We start from the raw sequence: 18786 nt of genomic DNA, 5'->3' as shown, positions 1-18786 counted from the left end.
TTTTTTCAACTACTCCTGCTTTATAATATGATGCCTGCAGACAGCATTTTCAAAATTGTGCTAAGCAAAGCTAATCTGAAAAACCAAATGTGGAAGAAACCTCTAGAGAACCATGTCTGAAGAATTGCCTTTTAATTAGCTTAAAGGGTTAATGCCAAACTGTAACTAATTAAATAAAAATAAAATTGATATTGCCAATGCATTTGTGGTACTATGGAAAAATAGGTAAGATATACAATAATACATGCATTAGGGGACGGCAAGAGGTAGGAAAAGTTTTTTCTCCATACCTTCTTGTGAGAGAGAGGAAAACACTAGGCATACATATGCCCTCTTAAAGCAGAGCCACCTATGCTTAACCCTTTAAGGACCGGGCCAATTTTCATTTTTGCGTTTTCGTTTTTTCCTCCTTGTGTTTAAAAGGCCATAGCACTTGCATTTTTCCACCTAGAAACCCACATGAGCCCTTATTTTTTGCGCCACTAATTGTACTTTGCAATTACAGGCTGAATTTTTGCATAAAGGACACTGTGAAACCAAAAAAAAATTCAAAGTGTGGTGAAATTGAAAAAAACGCATTTCTTTTATTTGGGGGGTATTTGTTTGTACACCATTCGCCCTGGGGTAAAACTGACTTGTTATGCATGTTCCTCAAGTCGTTACGATTACAACGATATGTAACATGTATAACTTATATTGTATCTGATGGCCGTTGTTAACAAATATACGTTCCTTAAAATTGCTCCATTCCCAGGCTTATAACGCTTTTATCCTTTGGTCTATGGGGCTGTGTCAGGTGTCATTTTTTGCGCCATGATGTGTTCTTTCTATCGGTACCTTGATTGTGCATATACGATTTTTTGATCACTTTTTATTACATTTTTTCTGGATTTGATGCAACCAAAAATACGCAATTTTGCACTTTGGGATTTTTTTGTGCTTACGCCGTTTACCGTGCGAGATCAGGAATGTGATTAATTAACCCCTTAACGACATCGGGCGTAAAATTACGCCCTCGCGCCCTGGTACTTGGCGCATCAGGGCGTAAATTTACGCCCGATGTTTCCCCGATCGCTGCGTGTTCGCACACAGCGATCGGGGAAGATGGCCTGCTATAAATCATAGCAGGCCATCTTAGCTTCTCGGCACGGGGGGTGGTTAACACCCCCCGTGCTTACGATCGCCGCTATAGGCTGATCAATTCAGATCAGCCAATAGCAGCGATCGGAACCTTTCCGGGTCATCGGTGACCCGATGACCCGGAAAAAAATGGCGGTCGGTGCTGTCCGAGGACGGCACCGACCGCCATTACTGTAAAAAGTAATGGTGGTCACCATGCCACCAGCCCGATCGCCGTGAACGGCCGACCGGCCGTTCACGGCGATCGGGCCGGTGGCACGGCGATCAGAGTCCCACAAAATAAAAAATACCTGCCCTGGACCCCTCAGCTAGGTAGCGGAGGGGTCCAGAGCAGGTATTTGTACATTACTCACCTGTCCCGGGGTCCTGATCGGCGTCTTCTGGGTTCGCGGCGTCCTCCGTCTTTCCGGCGCGTCTTCGGATCTTTCCGGCGGTCCCCGTCGTCTTCTTTCGGCTATTTTCGGCTCCAGCATCGTCATTTTCCGGATTTTGCGCTCTGCTGCCCTCTAGCGGCTGATATGTGTAATACACTTATCAGCAGCTACAGGAATGTTCAGAATGTAGAAAAAAAAAAAATTTTTTCAAAAATTTTTTTTTTCTATTTTCCGCACCCTATCGCCGCTGAGTGTTGATCAGCATCGCACGAAAGTGCGCTGCTAATCAGCAACTTCTCCTTTTTGGCGTAGGGTGTTTTTTTTCTATATTCTACTGCCACGGTCTGCTGATAAGTGCCGCACATAAGTGCGGCATTTATCAGCAACTCCTTTGTTGGTGAAGGTTTTTTTTTATACTTACTGTAAAAAAAACACGTAAAAAAACACTACATTACACCACACTACATTGAATAAAGTTTGACACTACACCACTACATACCCCATATACCAATCCCCGTATAAAGATGGCCCCCAGGGTGTTTTCGGTGTCGGACGCATACGTTATTATTGCCTCCGACACCGAAACAGCCAGTGAGGATGAATGGGGGGATCCTTCTTTCCTCCATTCATCCTCATCCTCCTCATCATCCAGTGACGTGTCTGGGGGTAGCGTACTGTACGCTGCCCCCCAGACACGTCTTTTCCGCCAGTACCGTCCCAATAAGAGATCACGGTATGGTGTGAAATTCTCCAAACTCTGTGAGAGTACCTCTGGGTACTCTTACAGATTTAGGCTCGGTTCACACGTTGTAAGAGTGCGGCTGTATTTGCGGCTGTAATTGTGCGGCGGTATTTTTGGTGGTTCGTGTGTATGCTTGGAAGTATAGGATATGCGGCTGCACAGTGCACACTATGTATGAATCTACGGCCCTATCGTAAACGGACCCGTAAAAAATGAACAAGACCATTGTTTGCGGCTGAACATGCGGCCGAGGATTGACAGGCGGTCCGTACGGAGTACTTCAAAAATAGCCGGCAATGATGCCGAATGCCGATGCCTCTAATAGTTAATATATTAAATTAATCAAACACATTTTCTTTGTAATCAAGACACTTTCGTTGATCAATAATTTATTTCTAACGAATCCATCATTTTGCAATTAAATATACTGTTAAAAAAAATAGATATATAAATAAATGTATATTTATCTATATATTTATTTTTTGACAGTATATTGAATTGCACAATGATGGATTCGTTAGAAATAAATTATTGACCAACGAAACTGAATTTATTTCAACGAAAATGTGTTTTATTCATTAAATATTAATTAGTACAGGAAGCTCCATAAGCCGTTAATTCATATTGCCGGCAATAGAGCATTCTGTACTAATCATCACTTTACTTTAATGAAAACATCAAATGTTTCTTCTAATTATGTTATGACAATAGCATTATTAGAAGAAACATTTAGAATTATATGTGCGCTCAGCTGATTGGCTGTTCGGCTGAGCGCACATATAATGAGCCGGTCCGCAGTACAGTGACTTCATTGTGCTGCGGACCAGCGAAGAGGACACATCGGGGTAAGTATAGAGCTCTCCCCAATCCCTCCCCAGCACTGCACCCCTCCCAGCAAGGAAGGGGGGTCACTTAACCCCTTCCTTGCTGGGATGGGTGCAGTCTGACATCAGTCTGGCCCTCAGGGGGTTAAGGGGGATGCAATACATCCTCCCTTAACCCCTTGGGGGTCAGACTGTAAGCAGCGATCTGTAAAGATGCTGCATACTGTAAGGAGCACAACACCGCTCACAATGATGGGTGTTGTGCTCCTGTTTGTGTGTTTTTGGTGTGTTTCTCCCTTTTTGTTTTTCAGATATCGGTATCCTGTGGATTACGTCGGATTCCATGGACTACGTCGATGACCAGCGGTTGTTCTTTGAATTTTTTTTAATAAAATGGTCAATGAGGGGTGTGGGGGTGTTTTTATTTGAATAAAAAAATTTGTAAACTTGTGTCTTGTCTTTATTTCTTTACTTTATAGACTTAGTAGTGGAAGCCGTCTAATAGACGGAATCCATTACTTAGTCGGGACCTAGTGTTAGCCGGTATAAAATGGCTAACACTAACCCCCTATTATTACCCCAGTACCCAATGCCACCAGGGGTACTGGGAAGAGCCGGGTGCCAGTGGTCCCGGAGCGTCAAAATTGGCGCTCCTGGACCGGGCGGCAGCAGGCTGGTAAGATTTAGGCTGGGGAGGGCCTAAACCAATGGCTCTTCCCACCCTGGTGTTACCAGGCTGCTGTCGTTTGGTTTTTAACCCGGCTGGTTATAAAAATAGGGGGGACCCTATGCGTTTTTTTTTTATTATTTATTTATTTAAAAAAAAAAAACGCATAGGGCCCCCCCTATTTTTATAACCAGCCGGGTTAAAAACCAAACGACAGCAGCCTGGTAACACCAGGGTGGGAAGAGCCATTGGTTTAGGCCCTCCCCAGCCTAAATCTTACCAGCCTGCTGCCGCCCGGTCCAGGAGCGCCAATTTTGACGCTCCGGGACCACTGGCAACCGGCTCTTCCCAGTACCCCTGGTGGCATTGGGTACTGGGGTAATAATAGGGGGTTAGTGTTAGCCATTTTATACCGGCTAACACTAGGCCCCGACTTAGTAATGGATTCCGTCTATTAGACGGCTTCCACTACTAAGTCTATAAAGTAAAGAAATAAAGACAAGACACAAGTTTACAAATTTTTTTATTCAAATAAAAACACCCCCACACCCCTCATTGACCATTTTATTAAAAAAAACATTAAAAAAACGCTGGTCATCGACGTAGTCCATGGAATCCGACGTAATCCACAGGATACCGATATCTGAAAAACAAAAAGGGAGAAACACACCAAAAACACACAAACAGGAGCACAACACCCATCATTGTGAGCGGTGTTGTGCTCCTTACAGTATGCAGCATCTTTACAGATCGCTGCTTACAGTCTGACCCCCAAGGGGTTAATGTATTGCATCCCCCTTAACCCCCTGAGGGCCAGACTGATGTCAGACTGCACCCGTCCCATCAAGGAAGGGGTTAAGTGACCCCCCTTCCTTGCTGGGAGGGGTGCAGTGCCGGGGAGGGGGTGTGGAGAGCTCTATACTCACCCCGATGTGTCCTCTTCGCTGGTCCGCAGCACAATGAAGTGACTGTACTGCGGACCGGCTCATTATATGTGCGCTCAGCCGAACAGCCAATCAGCTGAGCGCACATATAATTCTAAATGTTTCTTCTAATAATGCTATTGTCATAACATAATTAGAAGAAACATTTGATGTTTTCATTAAAGTTAAGTGATGATTAGTACAGAATGCTCTATTGCCGGCATATGAATTACCGGCTTATGGAGTTTCCTGTACTAATTAATATTTAATTAAGAAAACACATTTTCGTTTAAATAAATTCAGTTTCGTTGGTCAATAATTTAATTCTAACGAATCCATCATTGTGCAATTAAATATACTGTCAAAAAATAAATATATATATATAAATATACATTTATTTATATATCTATTTATTTTAACAGTATATTTAATTGCAAAATGATGGAATCGTTTACATTTAATTATTGAACAATAAAAGGGACTTTATTACAAAGAAAATGTGTTTTATTAATTCAATATATTAACCATGAGAGACATCGGCTATAGTGCAGAGGATCGCAAACCCCGGTAATAGCAATTCATGTAAACTGTGTTCCCTGCTTTCCCAGATGCATCCAGAGGTGTTTGCATCACTTTCTTAAGATTTTATTTGTTATTTTTAGTTGAACCAGATTTCCAAGTAAATGACCGTATGTTTTGAGCCGCATGTCTATTTTTTCCCACGGCAGTAGTTTCACCCGCACATTTACAGCCGCATAAAAAATACAGCCGCACAGTTACAGCATGTGAACCCAGCCTTAGGGTACGTGCACACTGCGGAATGGCGAAGGATAACCCTTCGTGCATTCCGCAGCTGGCACCAGCCGGCGGACTGATGCGGGCGCATGTCTCTACCCGTGTCATAGACTCCATTCTATGCACGGGCGGATTCCGTCATCCATCCAAAGAATGAATACGTTGGACGGAGAGCGGAATCCGCCCGTGCATAGAATGGAGTCTATGACACGTGTGGAGACGTGCGCCTGCATCAGTCAGCCGGCGGGTGCCAACTGCAGAATGCACGAAGGGTTCTCTGTCGCGATTCCGCAGTGTGCATGTACCCTTAGAGTGTATGTAGGAAGGGACACCCGAATCCAGCCCCCAGATGCCCCCTCCCCCCCCCCCATCCTCGGAACAAGTGGAAAGATCGTCCGGGAACTGATCTTCCCACTGCTGGATAAAGGTTACCACCTGTACGGGGATAACTTTTATACCAGCACCCCCTCTTCCGGTCCCTCGCTGCCCGAGCTACTGTAGCTTGCGGCACGATCCGAAAATATCAGAGACAGTAATAGAGCCCTAATATTTAGCAGCCATGGAGTGGACCCAGCGCTTCTGGATATGAAGGACCCCATATCGCACCAGGACAACATTTTCCAGGTGACGTCCCCCACACTGGAGAAAGGGAGACCCCAGAAGAAGTGCAGAGTGTGGCGTAACAGGGGGATCAGGAAGGACACCATTTTCCAGTGTGACACCTGTCCTGATCCCCCCGGCCTCTGCATACTGGATCGCTCCAAGGCGTACTACACGTCATCGGAGTCCTACATTATCTAAATTCTGTCCCTTATTCCTATTTCAGGGGTCACGTTGATCCAGGGATTATTCTGATCGCCATTATGGAGTCGGAAAAGATTTTTTTCCCTGTGATGAGGCTACTGTTGTCTGCCTTACGAGGGTTTTTTGCCTTCCTCTGGATCAACACAGATTGAATTTGATGGACACCTGTCATTTTCAACCTTATAAACTAATAATTGGCCTAATACCCCCAAATAAATTAGAATTGTCCCTTTTCCCCAGCTAAGTAGGTATGGCCGCCATTTCCATTAGAGGATGCCATGATGCAATTACAAAGCCTCTGTGCGGCCAGGACAGTAGAAACCCCCCACAAGTGACCCCATTCTGGAAACTACACCCGATAAGGAATCTAACAAGGGGGGCAGCGGGGATATGGCCCCCTGGTGCCGGCCACATTTGGGACGTGAAAATGAAAAAAATGGTATTTTTTATTTTCTCTGCACATGTTCTACGTAAGTGACTGTCACCAGTGGGGTCCATATGCTCACTGCACCCCTTGTTAGATTCCTTATGGGGTGTAGTTTCCAGAATGGGGTCACTTGTTGGGGGTTTCTACTGACCTGGTAGCACAGGAGCTTTGTAATTTCGACATGGCCTCCATCCTCCATTCCAGCCTCTAAATGGCGCTCTGTCCCTTTGGTGGCTTGCCCTGTGCCCATATGGCACATTATGCCCACATGTGGGGTATTTTCGTACTCAGGGGAAACTACCCTACACGTTTTGTGTTCATTTTCTTTTTTAACCCCTTGTGGAAATGGAAAAAATCAAGGCTAGACCAACATTTAGTGTAATTTTTGTAAAATTTTTACTCTAAATCATTAATCTTGTCATGATTTTTTCATTTTTACAAGGGGCTAAAAGATAAAAAAAAACAATAAATGTGTAGAGCAATTTCCCCTGAGTACGGAAATACCCCACATGTGGACATAAAGCGCCATGCGGGTGCAGGGTAAGCCTCCGAAGGGAAGGAGCGCCATTTGGTTTTTGAAGGCTGGATTTGGATGGAATGGATTTCGAGGGGCCATGTTGCATTCAAAAGGCCTCTGTGTTGCCAAGACAGTTGAAACCCCCCACAAGTGACCCCATTATGGAAACTACACCCCTCAGGGAATGTAACAAGGGGTGTAGTGAGCATATGGACCCCACTGGTGACGGGCACAAATGTGGAACAATGTGGCGTGAAAATGAAATATTACATTTTTTACACTATAATGTTGGTTTAGCCTTGAATTTATCATTTTCACAAGGGGTTAAAAGAGAAAAAAACACACAATATGTGTAGAGCAATTTCCCCCGAGTCCGTAAATACCCCACATGTGGACATAAAGCGCCATGTGGGTGCAGGGCAAGCCTCCGAAGGGAAGGAGCGCCATTTGGATTTTGGAGGTTGGATTTGGCTAGAATGGATCATGAACGCCATGTCGCATTTACAGAGCCCTCGTGCTGCCAAAACACTGGAAACCCCCCACAAGTGACCCCATTCTGGAAACTACACCCCTCAAGGAATCTAACAAGGGGTGCAGTGAGGATATGGACCCCTTGATGACGGGCACATTTGTGCCATGAAAGTGAAAAAATGAAATGTTTTACTTTTACGTCACATTGTTCCACATTTGTGCCCATCACCAGTGGGGTCCATATGCTCACTGTGCCCCTTGCTAGATTCCTTGAGGGGTGTAGTTTCCAGAATGGGGTCACTTGTGGGGGGTTTCCAGTGTCTTGGCAGCACAAGGGCTCTGTAAATGCGACATGGCCCTTGAAATCCTTTCCAGTGAAATTCAGCTTCCAAAAGCCAATTGGCGCTCCTTCCCTTTGGAGGCTCGTCCTGCGCCCCCTTGGCACTTTATCGCCACATGTGGGGTATTTCCGTACTCGGGAGAAACTGCGCTACACATTTTGTGTCTTTTTTTTCCTCTTATCCCTTTAAGAAAATGAAAAATTGAAGGCTAGAACAACATTTTAGTGTAAAAAATAAATTTTTCTTTTTTCACGCCATATTGTTCGGAAAATCTGTGAAGCGCCTGTGGGGTCCAAATGCTCACCGCACCCCTTGTTACATTCATTGAGGGGTGTAGTTTTCTAAATGGTGTCCCTTTAGGGGTGTTTTTTAGGTTTTGGCACCCCAGAGCCTCTGCCAACCTGAAGTGGTACAGTCAGAAATGACCAAATATAACGGAGGCGTTGAAATTCACTAGGCGCTCCTTTGTATCTGAGGCTTTTGGTTGCGTCAAATAGCGCAATAGGGCCACATATGAGGTATTTCTATAAACTGCAGAAACGGGGCAATAAATATTGGGGTGCACTTCTCTGGTAATAGGTTTATAATTATGAAAAATATTGGATTACAATAAAATCTCTGCACAGAAAATAAAAATTTTCAAATTTTTTACACACTTAGCTTTTATTTCTGTGACTCCCCTAAAGGGTTAAAACACTTTCTGGATATGCTTTTGCAGAGTGTGGGGGGTGCAGTTTCTGAAATGGGGTGCTTTGTGGGGCTTTCTAACATACAGGCCCCTCAAATACACTTTTAACCTGAACAGGTCCCTAAAAATATCTGATTTTGAAATTTTACTGAAAATTTGGAAATTTGCTGCTAATGTTTTAAGCTTCCTATTGTCTAAAAAAAATCAAAGATCGTTTAATAAATGCCGCCAACATAAAGTAGACATGTTGCTAATGCTATTTAATATATAATTTATGTGGTATAACCACTTTCTGTATACGCAAAAAAGTTTCAAAGTTGGAAAAATGCAGTTTTTCACATTTTTTCACATTATTTGGGTTTTTTTCATAAAGATTCGTTATGAGTATCGACTCCAATTTACCAGAAATGTAAAGTACAATATGTCACGAGAAAACAATCTCAGAATCAGCCGGATAGGTAAAAGCATCCCGAAGTTATTAATGAATAAAGTGACACTGGTCATATTCATAAAATTTGTCTCTGTCATTAAGGCCATTTCAGGCTCTGTCCTTAAGGGGTTAATAGTTCGAGCGATTACGGCGATAGCAAACATGTTTATTTATTTATTTACTTTTATTTAAAACATGGGAAAAGGAGGGTGATTCAAACTTTTATTAGGGGAGGGGGCTTTTTACTATTGACAACACTTTTTTTTTTTTACACATATACTAGAAGCCCCCCTGGGGTTAGGGTTATTCCCCCCTGGGGTTAGGGTTATTCCCCCTGGGGTTAGGGTTATTCCCCCTGGGGGACTTCTAGTATATACACTTTGATCTCTCATTGAGATCTTTGCTGTATAGTAATACAGCAAAGATCAATGAGATCGGCACTCGTTTGCTTTCGGCTGCTGCAGCCGAAAACAAACGAATGCCGAGTCGGGGTCGGCGCCATCTTGGAGCGGACCCCAGCTGGCTTCAGTCACGGAGATCGCTCCTCCGAGACTTTGTCCCGATCTCTCCCACTAGACACCAGGGAACGGCTGCCTACGGTAATCGGAGGCAGCTGTTAACTTTGAAAGCTGCCTCCGATAACGTTATTAGCGTGCATGGTGATCAGACCGTGCCCGCTAATAGCCGCGGTCCCGGGCTACACGCGGCACCCGGGATTGCGGCGGTTCAGAGCAGGGTCGCCTGGCCCCGCTCTGAACACCCCCTAGGGACATATGACACACCGGTATGTCATATGTCCCTAAGAGGTTAAAGAAGCAGTTCCCCCCATAAAATTTCCCCCCCCCCCCCCGGTAGCCGCTGGCATGTATACTCACGGAAGCTGATCGATGTCCTGCGGTGCAGCTCCGTTTCGTTCAAATCCGGAGCGCGCTCACATCAGCCGGCCCTGTGATTCCTCTTCTCTGACCTGTCATTATAGGCCGGAAGTAACTCGCATCCATGCATTCTCTATGGAAGCGTGTGACTTCCGGCATTGAATTTACAAGGCAAAGAAGAGGAGTCTCAGCGCCGGCGGATGTGAGCGCGCACCGGATTTGAACGGCACCGCGGGAGGGGAATGGAGCCGCGCCGCGGGACATCAATCAGCTGCCGTGAGTATACATGCCAGTGGCTACCGGGGGGGGGACGGAATTTTTTTGGGGGGTACTGCTACTTTAAGTCTATACCATTATACAGTCAAGACTGCAGGGGCTATAGTTCCCACCTCCCAAAGTTATGTCCCCCTTTATTAAGAGCTCTAGTATCTTTTATGTTCACAATATTAAGTTTAGTACTTGCTACATGCCGCTGAGCTGCATAATTTAGATAATTCTTTTTTTTTTCACAGACTCCAGATAATGTCATTGTGAAAGATGTAGCTCAACAAGTCAACAAAAATGGAATCATTTCCCTGTCACATAAACTGCCTGACCTTGTAAGGTGAGAAGCAAAACCTAGGAAGTAGAGAGCACCAAGCTCTTCATATGTTTATCATGAGAACATTGATGATGATGATGTAGAAGGTGATAACTCCAAGCTTTTGTCTTCTATTTTGCAGTTTGGGACTATGGACCATATCAGCAAAGTTTGCGGACACCCTAGTACAGAATTACACCACACAATTCGAAGTGAAGGAATATGGTAAGAAAAAGAGTCATCTAATAAACTCTTGTCGTCAGAAACCTCTGGTCTGTCTGCTGCTCAATTCTCTCCGAATTCTCGGCAAATCAGTTTGAAATTAGTGGTGCATGGGCTACGGTGGTCAGATAAGGAGGTGGCAGAGGAGGAAGCAAGGCAGGAGATGGCAACCTAGGGCAAGGATTCCCCTCCAGCAATCCTGGGTGGTGGCAAGACATTTGCCAGAACCGTTCCCGTGTCAGGCCCAGCCAGTTAAACAGACTGACCGTGCTTACTGGTCCACATATGAGTGGTAATGTGGATCTTCGCATTGATGGCACTGCACAACGCACAACACACACCATATCTTCTCCTTAACTTGTTGGTCCAGGTGAGCAATGGTCCACCTGGAGAGGTAGTGGCGGCTCGGAATGCCATATTGCGGCACAGCCATCAGCATCAGTTTCTTAAAACTGTCCGTCTCCACCAGCCTGAATGGGAGCATTTCAAAGTAAAGCAGTTTTGCAATGTTCCCGGTTAGAAGCAGGGATCATGGGGGTGTTTTTGCTTTCTTTTGACAGTTTGGGGGATTGAAAGCTGCACTTCCCTGTGATGGTGTGGACATGGTTGTTGATGCTGGTGGTGGTGATGTTGATGTTGCTGCTACATCTTCCCTTTGAGGGGCGATAGGCGGGCCTATCACTAGGTAGGGTGCTGAAGAGGCCAAGAGCCGAAGAAGGAGCAAGGATTGCAGGCTTTTCTGGTGCCTGATCCACTAGATCTCATGCTTGGCATTTAGGTGCTATATCATGCATGTGGTGCTGGGGTCATTTACATTAACACCTCACTTGAGGGCCATGCAAAACACTCTTGTCTTCTCATCGCCCATTTGGTGGAAAAAATGCCAGGCCAGAGAGCGCTGCGAAATCGGTTGAAATAATAAATATTATTATTATAGCCCTCTTAACTGGTTTAGGATCGCTGAGTACCTTAGCCAATACTGGACACAGGCTGTCCGATGTTGTTTTGACCCCTTTTCCCTTATTTTCTCTGTTGCTAGGGCTGGGTGACCACCACCACCTCCTACTCTGGACTGTCATAGCCTTTAGTCCATGTGGCGTTTAGGACTTTGTCATCACCCCTTACATCGTCTTCCACCCACTTCTCTCCGTTGTCTTCACAACTGTCTCCACACAGATGAAAGGCTCCGCAATTTGAAGTTGGGTTTCATCAGCAGCAGACACATCAGATGATGGTCCCCTGCGCATTTGCACTACCCTTCCCACATCCTCATCCTCCATCATAAGTAGTTGGGCATCAGTGCATTGCAGGTCTTCAACCAGACCACTAAATCAATGGGAGTCATCAAAGAGCAATAGCGATTGCTCCATTACTTGGGGCTCATTCCATTTAGAAGATTTGCAAGGGGAGTGAGGTGGAGGGTTCAGTGCTTTTAGCATGAGAGGAGTGGGTGGAAGACAACCCCATGGAATTGGAGGCACTTTGTGTCATATATATATATATATATATATATATATATATATATATATATTGTCAAGCGACATTGGGACCTAGTAAGTGACGCTGTAATCCCTGCTGACTGCTTCCACTAAAGGAAGATGTTATATTTTCTAACTTACCAGGCACAGATCTACCACATCCACTCCTTATAATAGCAGCCGCACCACCACCACCACCACATCCCTTTGTGGCTTTCCTCATATTTTTGTAACAGTTCTTACTCTGGCAATACTTGTATGTATTGTCCACTAACTTAAGGGCTAACTGCAATAACCCCTTTTCTTCTTATTATTATTACTATTAATATTTATTCATTTATTTTTTAACAAACTGCCCCAGACTATATCACTGGCCACAAACTATTCTCAATGAGGCATGGTCCATTTGACTTAAAATGATAATTTTTCAGTAGGCAGGGGCAGGGTGAACCATAATAAACAAACACTACTTACCTCTCCTCTTCCTCCCAGCCCCTCAGCACAGATGATGGCACTGTTGTGCCCTAAGAAGGGCTGTTGTGAAACTTTTTCAGGCCTACAGTACCTATCTCTCCCTGCCTGCATCACTAACCTCTCCCTACAATAACCAGCATCAGAATGGCGATGGGGCATGGCTGGGATTTGTAGGACAACTGCGATTGCAAAGCTTGCTCATCAGCAGCCTTTCAACAAACTTTATTGCTTGTCACTGTTCATTATTGGGATACCAAACACATGGCTTCAGGCGCGGATCGGAATTTGGCTCTTTGGGTCTGCTCATCACTAATCCCTTACTTTGTATGTAAGTAGATTTGCCAAGTTAAGTTCACTTAACTCTGCTCATAGGCACTTTGGTACTGAACATTGGAAGATTTGCTAGATTAATCTTTGATAGAATGATATACAGAGTCATAATTCTGTTTTTCTTTTCTGTTTATTTCAGTTCTTCCAAGCTTTGAAATCAAAATAATTCCATCAAAGAGTTTTTTCTACTTTGATGATCAAAAGCTAAGAGTGGACATAGAAGCAAAGTGAGTAGAAGCGTTTGCTCTTGCTGAGTTTACTTACATTAGAGAAATGTTTAATGTGAAGTTTTTGTGTTACCCAGTGATCAGTGACATCTACTAAAGTGTTATTAATAGGACTAGTAGTAAATTACTATAATAATGTGTCTCATCAGTTATCTCTATGGTAAACCTGTCACTGGCAAGGCCTTTGTGCTCTTTGGAATCAAGAGAGACAATGAGAAGACTAGTCTGCCAGATACCATAAGGAGAGTAGAGGTAATGATAGACATTTATCTTCTATTTTTTCTAACTATTTTCCAATGATGATATGTAGATATTTAATACATACATATTACATGGCCCGACCTCGCACAGCAAAGTAGCGCCGATCTACTAGATCAGCACTGGCTTGCCGAGCCTATTACGCGGCTTGAGAATCATGTGGCGATCATTAGCGATGTCCCTGCGACGCTTGCTGGAATCAGCCGCTGGCCACACATCTCCTATAACATAGGGTGATCCCAATCCCTACTACTTGGCTAGAGAATCATGTGGCGATCATTAGCGATGTCCCTGCGACCCTTGCTGGAATCAGCCGCTGGCCACACATCTCCTATAACATATGGTGATCCCTGTCCCTATTACACGGCTGGAGAATCATGTGGCGATCAGTAGCGATGTCCCTGCAACCCTTGCTGGAATCAGCCGCTGGCCACACATCTCCTATAACATAGGGTGATCCCAATCCCTACTACTTGGCTAGAGAATCATGTGGCGATCATTAGCGATGTCCCTGCGACCCTTGCTGGAATCAGCCGCTGGCCACACATCTCCTATAACATATCGTGATCCCTGTCCCTATTACACGGCTGGAGAATCATGTGGCGATCAGTAGCGATGTCCCTGCAACCCTTGCTGGAATCAGCCGCTCGCCACACATCTCCTATAACATATGGTGATCCCTGTCCCTATTACACGGCTGGAGAATCATGTGGCGATCAGTAGCGATGTCCCTGCAACCCTTGCTGGAATCAGCCGCCAGCCACACATCTCCTATTTCATATGGAGATGCCCGGATGATCGGCTCCTTAGGTGATCCTTGTCCTTATGACATGGCTCAAGAATGGTGTGGCAAGACTTCATGGACATCATTAGCGATGTCCCTGCAGTGAAGGGGCTGTCACTCAGTTGGGATCTGCCACCTATCAGAACACATAAAGAGGGCCAGGCTCCGATAGGGCTCACTGTACCTCCATGACGTGGCAGTTGTCCCATGCGAGAAAGCTTCTTTTAGATTGGAGCTACCACAGTAATCATTTGATCCTCATTGGTTAAGCTAGCCCTACAAATTAGATATGGATCAGCCAAACCTAAATATTTGGGCAGAACCTGCCAACCATCTAATGTATATGAGAGCTTTCCAACGTATACTTGTCTGGAGAAAGCAGGATTGGGCATGTTTGAATTCAACTGCTGATCTTTTTGTTCTCTTGGAGATAGTCCACAACCAGAGAACTCTGGCAGCAGTTTCCTATTTAAAACACAGGCATCGGTGATCAGTGGGAATAAATATAGAAAATCTGGAGAAATAGATATTCCAACAGGCACCCGGCCAACAGTTATCTTATGTGCATAGGCAACCATAGGCTCCTGACACTTCTGGGAAACATTGGATTTTCTTACAAAAAGATACAACCAGTCGAAAATAAATTTTATATGGAAATTTAGACGATCATCCATCCATGCAATACATGGACAACCCAGTCCACCAAAGCTGAACCCATTCTAGCATAAAAGTCTACTTTTCTAGATCATATCCGGGTTCTTGCACAGAGGAAGTCAGGACCAGGCATGTCAGGAAGAAATTTTCTCCCTGTGATGGGGCAACTGTCGTCTGCCTCATAGCGGTTTTTGCCTTTCCCCTGGATTAACACAGTAGGGTTTCCCTAGGTTGAACCTGATGGACTCTTGTCTTCTTTCAACCTTATTTACTATGTTACTATGTATATGTAGTATTACATGATGACATTTGCCTGATACATTGGTGGCTCAAGTCAGCCAGAACAAAGGTTGCACTTACAGAACGGGTCTCTGTTAAGCAGGGGCATCCACTCTATGACATCCGTATGTTCTATTCGGACTCTTTTTAGGAGGCGACTAGAGATGAGCAAACCTGGAGCATGCTCGAGTCGATCCGAACCCGAACGATCGACATTTAATTTGCGGTGGCTGCTGAAGTTGGATAAAGCCCTAAGGCTATGTGGAAATCATGGATATAGTCATTGGCTGTATCCATGTTTTCCAGACAACCTTAGAGCTTTATCCAAGTTCTGCAGCCCCAGCTAATCAAATACCGAACGTTCGGGTTCGGATCGACTCGAACCCGAACCCGGTTCACTCATCTCTAGAGGCGACCACTTTAACATGTTGGGATCCAAAGGCAAAGTTGACGTTTTGTGGTTTTCACCTCTCAACTAGATCTCCGATGGGGAAGGTTCTGCTGTTTTGGAAAGAAAAGACTTGGCGAAATATTTTCAAGAAGAGAGAGACATGTTACAGTGGAGAATATTTGTGTCTGTTACTGTCATTACTGATTCAGGTAAGAGAAATAAATAAATACCACACCATGGTCATCTGTAGGTGTCGATTACATCTAGAAAACTTCCAATGAATTTGGTATATGCCAGATTGGACAGTAAGTTGCATTTTTAGGTTACGGATGGATTATTGACTTTCTTTTTGGCTTTTTTTTAAATTGCCCCTGCCCCCATGATGTACAGCACTGCGCAAGAGTTTTAGGCAGGTGTAGAAAAGATGCTACACATAAAGTGTTACTAGTTTAGTTCTTCTTTATTCGAATATAGTTCTTAATGATATGGATGTATTTTTGTGTCATTGTCCTCCCACGGAATATACTTTGGGGCCTGAAATTGTATGGTGGAAGTACATGATCATAACTATGACTATTGTGTGTATTATGGTAAAAGATTTCTGGTCATTTGCAATTGTTTATCATCACTAATCGGACAAAACTCTGTCTAATGGGACCCTATGGTCCTACTGGTTCATACCAGTTTTGAGCTAATGGCATTGCTGGACATCTTCCTATTTCAAAGAAAATTAAACATGATTTATCGGTGACCTGCTACATTAGGTTTTCATCATTGACCACTGCTTCTATGGTCCTCACTGTTGCCAGGTTTATTGTACTTCTCCAAAGAAGTCTTAAAGGGGTGATCCAGTGCTTCAAAAATTTTAATGTGTTGTTGCCACATTAGTAGACATAAAAAACCTTATTGGCTTACCGCTCTATGCTCCCCTGGTGTCCCAGTGCAGTTACTGATGTCACCCCCCCCCACACACACACACACACACACACACACACACACACACACCCCTGTCTGTAGCCACCGTTACTCCTGAGACAAGCCTGTTTCGGGAGTGACAGCGCCCTCAGGCCCCCCCCCTCACTGGTCGCTGCGCTGTCCTGTCTTAGTCAATGATTGGCCGAGCAGGCTATCACTCCCAAAACTGTCTTGTCAGACAGATAGAGGGGGACCCAGTGACCGCATCGGGACACTGGGGGAGCACAGATAGGTAAGCAGAACATGTTTGTTATGTTTACTAATGTTAAAAAATTTTGAACACTGGATAACCCCTTTAACCCCTTCCCGCATGAGGGCGTAACTGTATGTCCACAGGGGGGTGGAGGAGTTCAGAGGGGGCCCACGCGGCGACCCCGCTCTGAGCTGATGCGATCCCGGGTGCTATCTGCAGCCCGGGACTGCAGCAATTAGCGGGCATGGTCCAATCGCTGTGCACAGCTAATTAGCATTTTAAATGCAGCTGTCAAAGCTGCATTTAAAATGTTCCTTCCCTGGTGTCGTGATCCCCGCGACGTGATCCTCGCATCTGGTCCCGGCCAGGGTCTGCGCCGTTATGGTGCTGATCCCGGCTCGGCACTCTATTGCTTTAGGCTGCAGCAGTTGAAAGCAATATATTGCCTATCTCATGGATCTATGCAGTATATCTATACTGCATAGATCTGTATGAGAGATCAGTGTGCATATACTATTAGTCCCCCAAGGGGAATAACGCTAACCCCAGGGGGAATAACCCTAACCCCAGGGGGACTTCTAGAATAAGTGTAAAAAAGTAAATAAATGTTTTTTTTTTTATTAATAAATAATCCCCTCCCCTAATAAAAGTATGAATCACCCCCCTTTTCCCATTTTATAAATAAAAATAATTAAACAAATAAATAAACAAACATATTTGGTATCGCCGCGCACATAATCGCCTGAACTATTAAATTATCACATTCCCGATCTCGCACAGTAAATGGCGTAAGTGTAAAAAAAGTTCCAAAGTGCAAAATTGCACATTTTTGGTTGCATCAAATCCAGAAAAATTGTATCGTTGTAATCGTAACAACTTGAGGAACATGCGTAACAAGTCAGTTTTACCCCAGGGCAAACGGCGTAAATACAAATACTCCCCAAATTTAAAAAATGTGTTGTTTTTTTTTCAATTTCATCACACATTTAATTTTTTTCTGGTTTTGCAGCGTACTTTATGCAAAAATTAAGCCTGCCATTGCAAGTACAATTAATTCATGTAGGTGAAAAAATGTAAGCGCTATGGCGTTTTAAACAAAAAGGAAAAAATTAAAAAACAAAAGCGCAAAAAAAAAAAAAAAAATGTCAGGTCCTGATGGGGTTAAAACTCCAGTCTTTTTTAAAATTAGTCATGTCACAGTGTATGACCTGTTAAATGACACTGTCATCCAAAACCTTCCCTTTGCAGCAGAGAAGTACTGGAAAGTAGTTGTGAGTGGGATATTATAATAATCTACTGTTCATATAAATATAATGTACGGCTGTTTCTCTTCCAGGCAGTGATATGGTGGAATCGGTGCTGGATGATATTTATATTGTCACTTCTCCATATAAAATTCTCTTCACAAAAACATCCAAGTATTATAAACCTGGAATGCCGTTCGATCTTATGGTCAGTGCATTGATTTTATATTTCAATATTTTGTGGGGTTTTATTGTAGTGCTGTTATATTATGTTCCTTTTATTTCTGACACGTCTTCTGTTTAAAAAAAACAAACTGGGCTAAAAATGTAAAAAATAATAATAATTACCTTTAAGGGGGCATTTATTGAAATCAACGTACGAGTATGCCGATCTTAGGCCCTGTCCCCTATGACCTCACTGGATTCAGAGGTATGCGCCTCTTAGTGAAACCGTCAAACCTGCTCTTGCCGCACAGCGGGCGCAGAAATCTACACCTGCTCATGTTGCTTTTGAACGTTCTCTGATAACCTGATACTGTGTCCCCTTGTTCTTGGGTTCAGTTTCCTCCATTTTGAAACTACTGTATATATATACAGTATACAGCCCACCATACCAACATATATATATATATATATATATATATATATATATATATATATATATACAAATATATATACA

At 43.9% G+C, this 18786-nt stretch overlaps 1 protein-coding gene across 1 annotated transcript in view; it reads left to right on the top strand.

Moving 5' to 3' along the window:
• LOC138769575 (complement C3-like) overlaps nt 1-18786 on the top strand; it is a 62573-nt gene that overhangs the window by 6122 nt on the left and 37665 nt on the right. The window contains exons 5-10 of the mRNA XM_069948142.1: nt 10531-10622; nt 10741-10823; nt 13242-13329; nt 13479-13581; nt 15784-15904; nt 18200-18315. Coding sequence (XP_069804243.1) covers nt 10531-10622; nt 10741-10823; nt 13242-13329; nt 13479-13581; nt 15784-15904; nt 18200-18315 — 603 coding nt within the window. The remainder of the gene's footprint in view (nt 1-10530; nt 10623-10740; nt 10824-13241; nt 13330-13478; nt 13582-15783; nt 15905-18199; nt 18316-18786) is intronic.

This window comes from Dendropsophus ebraccatus, chromosome 1 (genome assembly GCF_027789765.1).
Source record: "Dendropsophus ebraccatus isolate aDenEbr1 chromosome 1, aDenEbr1.pat, whole genome shotgun sequence".
Taxonomy (NCBI): domain Eukaryota; kingdom Metazoa; phylum Chordata; class Amphibia; order Anura; family Hylidae; genus Dendropsophus; species Dendropsophus ebraccatus.
This window is presented reverse-complemented; position numbering and strand designations above follow the sequence as displayed.